The 15,462-nt window shown below is 43.1% G+C and overlaps 1 protein-coding gene across 2 annotated transcripts in view; it reads left to right on the top strand.

The window, feature by feature from the left end:
* The first annotated feature begins 2,495 nt into the window (after positions 1-2,495).
* The window catches only part of met (MET proto-oncogene, receptor tyrosine kinase), a 66,723-nt gene continuing 53,756 nt past the window's right edge, over positions 2,496-15,462 (top strand). For both annotated transcript variants that reach the window (XM_031861158.1, XM_031861167.1), the window contains exons 1-2: positions 2,496-2,750; positions 4,271-5,474. In XM_031861158.1, the coding sequence (XP_031717018.1) occupies positions 4,272-5,474 (1,203 nt within the window). In that variant the 5' untranslated portion in view covers positions 2,496-2,750; position 4,271. The remainder of the gene's footprint in view (positions 2,751-4,270; positions 5,475-15,462) is intronic.

Raw genomic sequence — 15,462 nt, 5'->3', positions numbered from 1 at the left:
GTCACACACACACACACACACACACACCCTGTGTCAGACACACCCCTTGGCAACTGCGTCAGAAATGCCCAGAGGTAAGACAAAAACACAGTTCCTCCAATAAACACAGACGAGCGAAGGAGTATTGCTCACCAGTAACAAGTATAAGAAGACCTAAGAAAGATTAGGAATCTTTTTTTAGCTGTCTTGTGTCTCTTTGTAATTGTTTTGTGTTACTTTGTAGTTGTTTAGTTATTTTGAGTCTCTTTGTGGTTGTTTTGTCTCATTTTTAAGCTGTTTTGTTTCACTTCGTAGTTGTTTGGTGTCTCTTTTTAGTCGTTTTATGTTTCTTTGTGGTCATTTTGAGTGTATTCCTGGTTGATACGTGTCTCTTTGAGTGACATTTTGGAGCTGTAGGTCAGGGTGGCCCCTGACTCTTCGGGCCCCTGGGCCTGTGCCCAGTAGATCTGTTTAGTAATCCATCTATGACAGCCAGATTTTCACAAAGTGTCTGTATCAAGTAAAACAGTTTGGTTCCTGAGCTTAAATTTGATCATCATTACGCTTAAACTTTGTGAACCTAAAGGGAAGATTCAGGTCTCAACAAAAAGACTCAAAGAAGGCACTACGTCCTGCACATAACCTCCTGTAAAACCACGAATTGTTGTTCTTACACTTCAAGTTTTGTACGGATTAAACAAACAAGATACAAGATGTTCATTCGTGACCGTTAGGTTAGCTGTTTCTCCCTGTGTTCAGTCTTTATGCTGAACTAAACTAAGACAGTGAATAACTGTCAAACTCTTCCTTTAACCGTCTTCTCTGAGCACTGATTTCATAAATTCAGATATAAAATTAAATTTGACTTTCGGCTTTGTTTCTCAAAATTGCACCAGAATGTTATGTTTTGTAGCTGAACATGGTTGTAAATAAAGATTCCTCTTCAATGGTCTCAGGCTGATGATGTACTTTGACAGTTTAAGGGCTCTCTGGTGTGATGTCAGAGCCAACAGCACTGTCCTCTGGGAAATCAGGGAGTTGAGAGTTGAAAAACCGATGAATTTAAGGAGTATGTCCAGAAAGCGACTCCGTATGAAGTTACCGATGATCAGATTCACTGGTGAGAATGAATGAGGCAGACATGTAAAACCAGCTGAGCCTTTCCATCGTTAAAAACAGGAAAAAGGAGAAGAGAGGAAACTACTCTTGTACAACATGTTTAGTTTTACACAGAAGACGTCACAGATCCCGTCACATCTCTCGTCGACCCACTTGAACACGCCCGACTGTCTGTCTCATTAAACCCTCTCATGTCCCTACTGTCAGAAAGTGAGTGCAAACAGCCGGTTTGCAGCAGCTCTGTCTACCTACTTCTGCATCCACACTCTGTTATCAGGGTTTACAGTCTTCATTCCTACTGCCCTCCTTTCAGGAAGTGGGACAAAGGATTTTTTTTGTGCTGGCCACTGTGATTCATTGCTGAGACACACTGAGACACGTGCTAAGCTCGTCAGTCTTGACAGATTTAGCGCCTAAACTTGTCGTATACCTTATCATCTTGTCACATGATCAAATAGAGACTTGACATTGGTCAACATCAACAAACATATTACTCAGCAATCATCATTTCACATCTGTATTTGACAAAAATACCAAAGAAAATGAGAAATTATTATTTTAATTCAATTTGTATAGTTCTTTTTTGTTTTACTTTGTGTAGAATAAGAATATCATTTTATTTTAGATTGTTACTGACAATGTTGCCCGAAAAATGAAAACCATGTTGGAAATAGTTTATATAGAAAATCTATAGGAATATATAGCAAATGGCACCTTTACAGATTCAGCGTGAGGTCTTATGACTCGGTCAGACCTCTTGGTGTAACTTTCTGACGCGGTGGGTAACCCAGCATCAAACTGCAGTCGTCAATATTGTGAATTCCAACAGAAACGCTTGCTTAGATTTAGGCTCTCTGCGGGTCCAGCGGGCCCCAGTGCAAGCCGCTGCCTGCACTGTCAGTGTGTACGCCCCTGGTTCAAGAATATTCTTGTGTGAAGAAGATCCGGTGGATAAATACCTCCAAACCCAGTAGTTTTATGTCAGGTAACTAGGAATTTACATGCAATGTATAGTAATTGACATAAAAGGTGATATCAATGTTATTTAAGTTATATGAGGTCATTTTATAATAAAACATTACATGATACATAACAAAAACCCCACAATAAAACATTAAATAACGCATCCTTTGGAAATGTAGTCGGTCTTGTTGTAATTGGTGCTTCTGTGCCACATGATTACCACTAACTACAGCTCATTATTTACTGTTTGCTTGGTTTTTCTGGGTCTGCGTGTCTCACCTGAGCTCCGCAGAGCGAGGAGACGCGGCACCACCTGGACGCGTCACAGAGTTTGGTGAGAAAGAGGCGGAGCGTTTACGCGCCACGCGAGAGAGGAGCTGAGATGTGAGAGAGCAGTTCAGCAGCAGCAGCGTGTTTCTGCTGGATGCAGTCAGTCAGTCAGTGTTGAGCCACACAGGGTTTCTGCTGGAGAAAACACTTTTTAAACACTGGAAAACAAGACAGAGTGAGGAAAACAAATCGGACTATTTCTTTCTGGGAGTTTTTTTCTCTCACGGAGAAGCGAAGAGAAAATTCTCAGCGATCCTTTTTTTGACTTGGATGAGAAAGTCAAGAAGTCCCGCTCCCGGAGAGACCAGCGGAATATGATTTGAATCAAGGCATCGGACAGCACTGTTGCTATCTAACAGGCGAGTTTTATTATCTCTACTTTTCCCTCACAATCTCTTAACTTTTCTCTCTTTTTTTACATTTCACTCAAACCGTATTTCCATGCGTAAAAACGCACAGAAACTCCTGATCCCCCTCTCCTCCTCCTCCTCCTCCACCACCTCTGGATATCACAGTTTTGAAACGTGTTGTTTTTTCTGGCCCCTAACACAATTTCACCAGCGGTGTGTTCTGAGACCTTTCGCCATGAGTCACTTTCCTCTCAAACCGAAAACATTTTCACTGTTTCCCACCGCCTTTTGTCCTTTTGAAAACAACAGCCGTGAGATGGGGAGCTACATTGATTGTGCTTGGTGCAGGTGCGCAATGATGTGCCCACTATTACTCATACTTTGTAGACCAAAACAAGACGATACTCACCTCACCATTTCCTTCAAAGAAATAAAGCTCTAATAATGTCTAATATTCCCATAATCTTGTGTGTGATTTAGGTTCTAAATTTATACTTTTTCAATCTGTATTTTCCACTATATCGCCATTATTTTCCCTACAGTGGTGCCTTATTGTCTTATATTATGTCTTTGGCACTTGTTAATACTGCTCTAAACTTCTATAAGATGTTTGCCTTGAAGCACCTGTCTTTCTGTCTCTATATATTCTCCCCAAAAACAATGATAAGATAAAGCGCAACTCTAAAACACCGAAAACAAAACAAAAAAGCAGCGAGACTTCAGTCAAAATGTGCCCACAATGCAACAGTGTGGGCATGCATGTAAAAATACAAACTCACTGTGCTGGATGCTTTTGCATTATTTTGGTTTTCAAGGGATCGCGGTGAAACCGCATGCAGATAGGGAGCATGCAAATGCACATTTTGCAAATTCTCTGTTGTTGCCCCCCACCCCACACACTCTAAAAGCATCTCCCAGGGGATTACCATTTAGTTTGCTGGGGTTATTTATCATCTTGCAGGATGGTCCCCCTTACGACCTCGTTTGTTTTAATTGAGTTTATCTCCGCTCCCTCGGGCCCTTCGTTGTCTAAACTTAGGCCTGTGGTTGCGTCGTCCCGCAGAGCGAGCTGCTCTCTGTGTGATTCACTGCTCTGCCTCCCACTGTGGTCACTTCGGAGGGAGCGGAGCTCGAGCACCGCAGAAGTGCTCACCCAGGTCTGGCTGTGGGGATTGTCTTGGGTCAGTGGAGTCAGAAGTTGCAGCGCTGATGATTAGGAGGCTGATGTTAAAGCTTTGTGTCACCACAGAGCCTTCAGTCACTTCAGTATGAATGGTTTCACTGCTTGTGGTGGAGTGAGTAAACCCTGGTTTTATACCCTGACACAGTTCCATTTATGAGTCTAAAAAAGGGATTTTGGTATCCCTCTATTTTCTTCTCGGCAGCCTGCGCCTTTCTCCCACACATTCCCACTCCAGACAATTGAGGCCACCTATTCAAAGATATTCATGAGGGACATATTTCATTCTCTGTGTTCCAGCAGGGATGTTTCATCAACTAATTTGTCATGTCTCTTATTTCTGGAACAGGATGAATCTCTGCCTGCTTCATGCCGTCATGCTGCTGTGGGCCTTGTGTCCCGGCGCACAGGGCCAGTGTGATAAGTCATCCGAGACCAACGCACTTGACCTCTCGGTCTCCTACAATCTCCCGACTTTCACAGCAGACTTCCCGATCCAGAACCTGGTGACGCTGGATGGGATCATCTACGTCGGGGCTGTAAACAGAATCTACGCCCTGGCCCCGAACCTCACGAAGCTGTCGGAGTACCGCACGGGGCCGCTGCTTGCCAACGAGACCTGTGGCCAGAAACTGACCAGCGCAATTGGCGGCGGTGGCAGGGTGGACAACCACAACATCGCTTTGGTGGTGGAGAATATTTACGACAAGGGGTTGTTCAGCTGCGGCTCGGCAGACAATGGTGTTTGCCGCCGTCATGTCCTGGACGACGGCATCAGCCCGAAAACCGTAGACGAACAAGTGTACTGCTTTGGCGACAAGGTGAGGCAGCGCAAGGGTCAGCCCAGCGACTTGGATGTTGTGGTCAGCCCTTATGGCTCTCAGGTGCTCAATGTGGAAAGCAATGTCATCAAGTTTTTTGTTGGGAACTCTGAGATCCCGGGCAAAGGAAACGTGTCGGCCACTGCACCGCATCCCCACACCTTTGCTCTGCGGAAGATGAAGACGAGCCAAAACGGATTCACTTTCTTCTCCACCCGCTCACACATGGACCTGATCCCATCTCTACGTGGAAACTACTACCTGCGCTACGTTTACTCCTTCCACAGTGGACCTTTCACCTACTTCCTCACCGTGCAGCGGGTGAGCAGGGACTCCCAGGCCTACCACACCCGCATAGTCCGCATGTGCTCCGGAGACATCGAGATCCGCCGCTACGTGGAGATGCCCCTTGAGTGCATCAGCACCGATAAAAGGCGACGGCGCTCCACAGAAGATGTGAAGGTATTCAACATCCTCCAGGCGGCCCACGTCACCAAGGTGGGCAACGACGTTGAGCTGCAGAAGCAGCTGAAAGTGGAGGAAGGCGATGACGTGCTGTTTGCCGCCTTCGCCCGGGGAAAGCCGAACTCCCCGGAGCCGACCCCGAACTCGGCCGTCTGCATCATGTCCCTGACTCACATCAATAACATGTTCAAGATGTACATGCAGAGGTGCAACACAGTCGACCCGTACCACTTCACTGGATCGGACAAGAAGTCCTGCTACAATGTGGTAAGCGCTGGGCTTATTGTGTACTTATTATCAATGCATTTGACCTGTCTTGGTGTCCAGGTAATACCGTATATATGTTTTTCTTCTTCACACTGAAGCTGATGCCAAACACTGGCCACATTCTTCGTTAAACAGTATTTTAAAGGGCTGTGTATTGGCAAGAATTTGTCGAAATGATACAAATCACAATACAGGGGTGACGATACAATATATCGCGATGTAGTGCGATACTGCAAGCCTTGCAGGGCTTCTTTTTTCTTTCTTTTTTTTAGCTAATTTTAGTAGTAATTAATATGTATAAAATATTATAATGCATATAACATCCAACATCATAGCACAAACATTTTATCCAGAGTGATGTTGACAGTCTCTGTAGATCAGCAACAGTTAGAGCGTCATCATGATGTGGTTTTACGACGTCTTTCAGACATAAAATCCGCCTCTAACAGTCATCTGTTGTATATGCATGCCTTGGTGTTTTTTTTATCTTTTAGAGTTACAGACCTTTAGATGTTTATTCACTGCAGGCAGGTTGGCTTGTTGGCTGGAGAGACTGTCTCAGTAACTGGGTGGTCTCAAGGTTCAGGCAGCCGGTGTGTCCACTGGACCCTTTGTGTCCTTGTGTTCAAGTGTCCTTGAGCAAGACAGTGGAGCATGACCTGCTCCTGACCTCTGACCCCTCTAGTTCAGAGCATTCATACATGTAAGTCTGTATCATAGGAACATGTGAAGAAGCAAATTCCTGATTATGGTGTGATTAGTATTATTTTTGAGGCGTCTTCAAAGATCCTTATGTGCCGGTTTTGCATTCTCATGGTTGTGGATGGAAGTGGCACCTTTTTCATAGTCTTGTCTCGGCACATTGGACATGAAATGGAACAGTGACTGTAAGGTTAAAGAGCAGACTTTCAGCTTTAATTTGAGGCGGTTTACATCCATATTTGGTGAACTTAGCCAAGTATCCGGACAATGATCCTAAACCTACAGAAAAGACCAGTGGGAGGGTCTTGACTGTTCGAGTCAGTCACCTTACCTCAATGCAACTGAACATTTTGTGTTTTAGTTGTTGAGTACTGTGGAGGAAAAGCCATTTAAACATGCTGAAAGTCAAGATGATTTCAGCACCGGCCTCACCAGGGAAGACTGCAAGTGTCGGCTGGTGTATTTGTGTTGGATTTTATATGCATTTCACTGAAGTAACCTCCTCCCCATGCTGCCGCAAGCCAGTCGTTGCCTCGCCTATAGTCACTCACCTCCAATCCATCAACATTGACTCAATCAATCGGTTGAATCACCTGATCAATAATGACACGCAGTTAACCCGCGCCCACCCTGCCGGAGGGTCCGTCAATGTGAGCACTGCTAGCGCCGACTTCATCTTTACTTAACCTCAGCATCAGTCAGGCAGCAGATTAGCTTAGGCTCCTGGATTTTTTTAATACACTGAATATGCTTTCAAAGGGCAAGCACATACAGGAGTAACAGCAGAGTGTGTGTGAGTGTGTGTGTGTGTGTTACTATGCACGATATTCTTTGTTTTAGAAACTAGTTTGAACACCGCTGCACGCGCCTTCATTGTAGGAACGTTTATTTGCTTTTGTTGCTTGGCAGCGAACCTCAGCCGTGCACCATAACACCTTGAGTAGAAAGCGTCTTGGTGTTCACACCAGGTGAAGAAGAGTTCGGTGGTAACGTTAGTGTATCCAGTAGCAAAAGTACACTGCAGTCAATGAGCCGCAGTCTGTTAAAGCCCAGACGACATGCTCGCCGCTGCACAGAGCGCCGTTTGCTTGTTTATGCAATGTTTATTACTATGTGCTGCATGTCCAAATTGCACCAAATTTGACACTGCACTCCCTTAAGTACCCAGCAATACACCCACCAACCGGGAAGTCGATCGGTTGAACGGTTCTCGAAATATGCGAAGGACACACAGACGGACAGAAAGCTAGAGATTCCTTGTTTTATAGTGAGATGTTTATATCGGCTGGAGCTCTTCTTTTTCCCTGCTCTGTCTTCTTCGTTGGTGAGTTACCTCCACTAAATGTCCATAAGTGGAACGGCATGACCCATGCATGCTCATATGGGCACTTGTGCATCTTCCTGGACATAATACTAGAACACAAGATATAGAATAAACTGGCATCGATTACACAACACAAGAGCTAACTAACAGATTTTCACACTACACAAAACATAATGGAAACCAACGACTTTGTAGAAAGATTATAGAAATCTAAAAATGTACGGCATGGCATTGCAAATTGGTTGGCAAAAGTGTAAAGTACGCAAAAAAGTTCAATACCGTATGCATTGGTTTGGGAGACACAGGCTGCAGTGAAGAGATCAGACGGACAGACATGCAGAGTGATGTGTGGTTCGTAGCACAGTTTCAATACATGCAAATACATGGTGGGTGGGTGTTTGGGTACGACAGTGCAGCCCTGACAGCTATCAGCGGCGGAGATCCACAGGGGAAAGTGAGGAATGCTGGGAGCTTCGGGGGGGTTCGGGGGCAGCGCATATCTGACTCTCAGCGAGCCGTGATGAATGGCTCGGGGATAACAGGGCATCAGCAGCTGGGCGGAAGATGATCCCCCGACCCGCTGTGGCAGCCGGCCACGCTGGCGATGCCTCTTCCCAGCTCCCCGCGACCCCCACCTGTTACCAGCACCTGTGGGAAAGTGGAAGTCGCAAAAAAACAAAGAGCCTTTTTTTTTTTTTTCTCCAGGTGGATGTTTTCATGTGTGATCAAATAGTATGATCTGCTGTCGATCCTTTTGAGGCATCTCATCTTGAGGTGATCACACGAGTTTTAATAAATTCTTTGGCACAAATTAGAGCCCATTCACAACTCGTCTTTGAACACATCCTAATGTGACTTGTAACATTTCTGGTAGGACGGCTGGCGTGCTGCCATTCGGCCCTTTGTTGTTGTTAAACAGTTCAATAGCTGATGAGCTGATGATCTTCTGGCTCCTAGCGTCTTTGATGAACAGATGTGAAACTTTTAGTTTCATGTGATTCTTAACAGTACACACATTTTGTGCTCACTGGGAGTGTGTAAAAGTCAGGAGTCCTCAGCTGTAGACTGATTACTCACAGAGCCTGTCGAGCTACTGGATCAAAGTGAAAATCATCCCGTTGCAAATCAGATAACTGCCGCCTCATTCTCCGGCTTCAAACTGTCTAATAACAGTTTGTAAAACCAAAACGTAGGAGTGAATGAGTTGCTTCTTAGTACAAATAGGATGTATAATAAGCTTCTGCCTACACATTGTAATGCCACCGCGCCGGTGAAAGACGTGGCCTTATGTTTTGGGGTCTGTTCTGCCATCCCATTCCTGTGAAGGTGAAATCTCAGGAACAACTGGAGGGAATTCTTTTCAAATTTGGCACAAATGTCCAACCGGACTGAAGGATGAACTAATATTTTGATGGTCAAAGGAACCCCTGGGAAAGCAGACTGGCCAATCGTAGCGTAGCGTTGGTCGGCTCTAACAACTATCCGTCTCTGCTCCTCAGACTCTCATTGATGGTTTCAGATGTCCTTTTTCAGGCTGGTTTAGTGGATTTGAAGCTCATCGTGGTTCAACGTTGTGTAATAGTGATACTCGTTACCCAGAGAGGTTGGAAGGAGATATACGTTTATAAAAGGTTACGTAAAAACCTGTGGCGCTAACGTTAGCAGAGTACGTCCGCGGTAGCTCTGACAGCTTGACGGAGTAGCAACTGAGGGGCGGGTCATAGCAAAGGGTAAACTACGACAACTTCAAGCAATTTTGTAATTAAATGATGACATTTTTGACAGACGTGGATGTAAACTACAACTTGACTGGTTGGCGGAGGCATACAACATCAAGGCAGTTTGTCTCACTTAATTTAACGCCCTATTGTCATTTTGTTTTTTATGTGCTTTTTCTTTTGGAAAATTCTTAATAAGGACCAAAAATAATTGATTACTACTGCTAGTCTTATAATACCAAGTGACGAATTCCTGAAACCCCAAACAGTGATTGTCTGTGTCCGCCTCTTGACAGTGACTGGTGGTATGAAAACTGTTGTTTTGATCACTCAGAGAGACAGTTTGCTTTTCCATTATTAGACATTCTTTCCTCCTGACTCACTTGATTACTGGGTCGGCGTGAGGCATGACTTCAGTATTCTGCAGGATGTACAGGAGTATCTCCGCACTGTATAATTATCGTAGAGTCCTTCTGTTTCTAACGCTGCAGAGTAGTCTGAGCAGCTTCGATGTGTCTGCAAACAATCTGATTTAAAAGTTGAGTTTAAAAGATGCTGACTTCATTCTTTTATGCTGTCCTCACTCAACGGTAGCCTTTTAGTTCCTCAAAACCACAACAGACCAAAGACTTGATTCTTTTTCTGCAGGACTCAGCGGAGACAAATGGCAACAAAAAAACTTCTGTTTCAAATGTCGTTTGAGTTTGAACCTCCGAACACGCAGACGCAGCAGGTCAAGTGCCAAAAGAGCTTTTATCTCAGTGCAACTGTGAAGCCGTTGTTCTTTCCAAGTTCTCTTTTATTGGTGACGTGTATCCTCTTGTCTTCAGCTGCCAGGTTAAGAAACGAGCTGCAACCACAAAAGACCATTGAACAACTGTCCGTCTGATGCTCGTGCTGTATATGCCTGTGAGTTGAATGATCTAATCGTTGCACTGCCTAATAGATTTATGACTTGTATTCAGAGGCATACGTATGGCAGGTAGACTCTGTTATCGAGAGCTTTGCAAGAGATAAGCGCAGAACATAAATTCATAAAAGGCGAAACCGCTCGGAGGAGGCACGCCGAAGCACACAGGAGGTTATTTTGGTCGTTTGCTCCACAAACTTGTGTGTTTCTGGTGGAAAACTCCCAATAGGGATCTGGACGAGGTTGAAAGCTCAGCGTAAGGGCACGTTTGATGTTTTTCTTTTTAAGTGGTGGTTGTCAGCTCAGCTCAGACGGGCCTCTTAACTCCAGTTTAGGCAGCAAGATATGATAAATGTTGTAACGATGAGTGGCTCTCTTTTTCGTCTGTCTCTTGATGGATGAAATCTGTCGTTCTGGTTGTGTCTCCAGGGCCGTTTCTGTCTTCAGGCTGCTCTCGGTTACATGAAGAGCATGAAACTCAAGACGTAATTGCTATTTTTCACCGTGAGACGTCGAGTACGACTAATGATTCCTGTGCTTAAGTTTAAAAATAAAAAAAGATTTCCTTTTCAAGGAACTGTTGAGAATATCTTTCTAATAATTTAGCTTTTGATGTAAACAGCATTTACAGAAGCAGAGGCCCTTAAAAGTAGTTCCTATTAATTAGTAGTACTTCCTGTTGATTTGAGCAAAAGGAGAACCAATTTCAAACGGCTGAGCTGAGTCCATCCTATTATTTACAAAGCCCACGCGGAATTGAATAATCATTAATCTTGGTGCACACACTACTTACATTCTTCAGCCAGGATGATACTTTAACTCATTATTTTGAACGTCAAAACTTGCCCCGAGTGGAGTAACAATCTAATGTGAATTATTCTTAAGTGAACAATCTCAGTAGCTTACCTACCGCTCATATCTAAAGCGCTCTTTAAACTATCGATCCGACCCCCAGAATGTGCTGTTGCTCGATAGTATCGCTTAAAAAGAAGACAAGCGAGGCCATTTTGCACGGGTTATGTAGTGTGCAGAGACGTGGCCGGGATTTGGAGTGTCCCCGGCACGCCTGGCACCCATTCCCATAAGTCTATTGAGGGAGCAGGAACATTTGACACTAAAAATAAAGATCAGCCACGGGTCAAAATTATCATCGGATTACCATTGATTCCAGAAAACCCACCAAATGCTGATTGCTTTTAAATTGAATCTTCGGCCTGATTGATTGTAGTGTGTGCAGTATAATTCCAGCTGGGAGGCGCTTTTGACCGACAGTCATTTTAATTAGCCCGCCTGTTTTAATGAACACACTTTAAACAAGCAGCCATAGAGACCCATTCAGTTCATGTTATTGTTTCCTTATAGTTTCTGGATATGAAATACAATAAGAGATCCAGTAATGTGACTTCCTATATTCCATATTGGCTCAGTTGTTTGGTCAATAGATAAGATGTGATTTCATTTTATTTGCACATAAGACATTTCCATACAGCCCTCTGAGTGAAGCCATGTAGACATGAGCATTCAGCTGAGGTGACAGGACACACTGCGTGCAGATGCAACTCTTAAAGGAGCAGTGTGTGGCACTTATGGGGATTTATTGGTAGAAGTTGTCTGTAGTCGTGTTATACGTCTGTAAAAGCCACCGCTACTGACTCGATAGAGGTCTAGTGGAGTATTAATTATGTGCAAATACAAGGGCTTCAAATGGCACAATGTTTGTTGAAGCCGAAATCTGTGTCAAAATAGCATTTTAAATTAAATATTGTGGCGCTGCAGAGATGTCTCTGCATACACATCAGATTCCACAGTCTTGAGAAGAGATCTTTGTTTGGTACAGATCAGATTATTTTCTATGGATAATAATATACCGCTTATGTTGTTTTGTGAATTATTTTGGTCCCGATAATCGTGTGGCAAAAATCTGATATGGAGACAGTCTTCAAATTGGGCGACATGAATAGAATTGATGAGAAAAAGAGATATGGGATAACGTTTTGACTTTGAGACTTAAAACTATAGCACAAGTCGGACTTAAGTCACGAAAGTGAGGACTTGAGACTTGACAAACTCTTGACATGACTTGAGACATTTGACCTGATAAAATCCCAAACAGCAACAGATAAATAAGAAAGTGCCAATCCGTCCCTGAATAACTGCACAGCATGCATTGAAAGGACTTGACCCTACTAACACAGATGAGCTGTAACATGAAACTGTCATATGAAACGTGTTATTTACTTTCTCAGACACGCAGGAGTTTGCATAAGTTGCCTCACAGCGAAAAACGCAGCATGTGTCGAAGCTATAAAGAACCCCCTCGCTGCTCTAAGAGATGTGCTGTAATAACACCAATCACAGATCAGTTGATCGTCGCTTTTAATGCCTCTGATATTTCATGCATTCGATGTAGTTTTCCAGCGACGGATGACAATAGAAGGGCTCGATGCTGTGAACGTCTCAGTAATGCTGCTGATTCTACGGGTTCCGCTGTGGATGTCATGTTTTTCTCTCAGCCCCACATGCCCGAGCCTGCTCATGCCATCACTAAACTGGTATTTGTTCGCTTCAACTCTCCTTCTGCATGAACCAGACGTAACATAACATCAACATCACCAACATCTAGAAAACATATCGTGGAGTCGCTTCTTTTCTTCTTTTTCTTTAGATGCTGCAAAGCCGATATTAGATTTGTGAGCTGAATGTTGAGGTGTCATTTTTATGTTTGACTGTGATATAATACATTACATAAACAGTTATTATTACTATTGGCGGCCAGCAAAATGCATCAGTGGAAATCTGCTGTTTGTATAGCTCACTACGCTGGATTAAGCTCTCAAACTGTTTTTCATATTTCCATTCCAGGAGAGACAGACGAGTACAGAGTAATGTAGGAGTAGTATGGAGAAACATGATTACACTATAGTATAAAAAATACACAACATAGAGTGTAAAAGTGTTTTGGAGAGAAGAACCAAGGATTTTTTATAAAATTTGTCACATATGAACTATTACTTTTCAAAAACATTGAACAATTCAAAGAAGTCTGATTTACAAAAGTCTGTTTTTCAGTTGCATAAAAAAGGTTCTGTGTTTTTCTGATTTGGAATCTACCAGGCACAGTAGTTGTTGTTGTTTTAAAGTTTTTTTTATACATATATATGATTGCGTATGATGAAGAGAAATATATCTGGGAAATGATCTGTCAGATTCTATGTCCTAGAAGCTAATCTTACCTAAGATAGGATCGACATAAACATGAAAATTAGCAAAGAGGCACCGCTGCCCTCTCCCACATGCCCGAGCCTGTCCGTGCCATCTCTAAGCTAGGTGCACAACCCGGAGAATTAAAATACTATGTTCCTGTCCCGTCCTGTCCTTAATAAGATTGGATCTGCTTGGTTTTTGTGAACCTGCATCTTTCTCATCCATAACACACACTTTCACACAGATCTGCACATGTTCATGTGCATGCAGGTACAAACACAACACAACAACACAACACACTGTTGATGGATCAAGCTGTTGTTTTTTTTTTAGCTTTTTTAAAAATGTCAGTTCAGCCGACATTCAATTTGTAAAAACAGCAAATAACTGCAAAATGACAGCAAATTGAATGCACTTGATTTGCATATTTTTAAATATTCTCAAGCTGAAACAATTAGTTGAATCAATCTATGAGTCCATCAACTCAAAGTTAACATGCAACTATTTCCTTAATCAAAAGATCTGACAATTCATGAACCAGCGAAAACAATGAAGAGAATATTGAATAACGCAATCGCTTGTTGCAGCTCGGCCTGTCATGATGATTACCGACTTATTGGTCACTATATGGACATTTTTATGTTATTGACTTATCGTACAAAATGATTAATTTATGTTATCGACTCATCCTACGATATATATGGACATGACCGTGATCATTGTTGCTTAACTCAATATTTAAACCGGTGTCTTTACGTGTTTGTATATATGATGCCAGAATAAACACCATTATTAGACTTGAACATTTTGCAGACATTCCACATTTTTGTTCAACAACAATATTTAAATTTTTCAATTCACATTCGAATGTCTTAAAATTTTTAAGAATTAAAAGTTAATTTCTCTCTTGAAGGGTGTACTTATTATGCTATGATGTTATCATTGTATCAGTGGCATAAAATGGTCTTAAAATGACATAAATATCGCAATTATTTCAGGGACAATATACGGTCCAACAAAGGTAGTTATCGTGACAGGACTAGTTGCAGCCATTAAATATTGTTTTCAATATTTATTGGGTTCAGTAAAGAGTTCTAGTGTTGAAAAAAGCTTTATTGGCTGCTTCAGTGCAACTATCGGCCGTGTCAGTGGGTGCAACTACTGTTTACATGTTCTAACATCCTGGAAAACTCCGACTGGCCATATGGCGATGTGCTTTCAGTGCCGCCCCCCCACCGCCGATCCACCCTCAGGTGTGTGGCTGCGTCACCTGGCAGCCGTGTCCAGGCAGGTCCCTCTGCGTGAGGAGAGGCTCGGTCAGCACCCACATCCAGCTGCACAGCACATCAGGAACAAAAACATTTACTTCATCCAACGCGACGGAATGATGCGAAAGGTTAGCCTTGGAACGACCTCACCCCCAAGCCGTGCCAACCGGGTCCTCCGACAGATCATTAATCTCACAGACGATGGCCTTACAGAACAGCCGATGTCATCATTCTTTTATAGGAGATAAAAATGTCACGCACGCATCGCAGAGACTTTATTGCAACACCACCCATTCCACCTCCTTAGTAGCTCGTCGATGTCAGCCAGTTCATGTCTGCAGGCATTTTCTACATGATTTCGCATTCACTTGATGTCGGTGTTTAGTTTTGAATCCATGGTGAATGATTTGCCCAGGAGCTTGTTTTCTTTTTTGTTTAGTTTGAAAGCTGGAAGCGTGTGTGTGTGTGTAAATCCTATTGCACAGGCTTTTGTGTGCACATCTTATCTGTGTTCCCAAGATAAAGAGTGGAGTAGTAAACATGCAAACCGCCAGTGCCTGCAAGATGTCTTCCAATAAGCAGCAGGGTGGGAAACTGCCAGCAGCCAACATCAGCCAAATACTGTTGCATTCAGGCCACAGCTGATACGAGTTTTAGCGCTAATACCACTCTGTCAGATAAACACCGATCATTGCTGGTTTTCTCTCTTTTATATCATTGTTAATTGAATATCTTTGAGTGTTAGTGGGACAAAGTAATGTCAATGTGAATTAGGCCTCTGAGAAGTAAAAAAAATGTGTAATTTGCAACTCTACTGCAAACTTCTGCTGGTGAATTTTAAAATCTATCCTTCGTTGTTGTT

This window comes from Anarrhichthys ocellatus, unplaced genomic scaffold (assembly GCF_004355925.1).
Source record: "Anarrhichthys ocellatus isolate YVR2014 unplaced genomic scaffold, GSC_Weel_1.0 scaffold2, whole genome shotgun sequence".
Lineage (NCBI taxonomy): Eukaryota > Metazoa > Chordata > Actinopteri > Perciformes > Anarhichadidae > Anarrhichthys > Anarrhichthys ocellatus.
The sequence above is the reverse complement of the archived record's forward strand: the minus strand, read 5'-3'. Positions and strand labels throughout refer to the sequence as shown.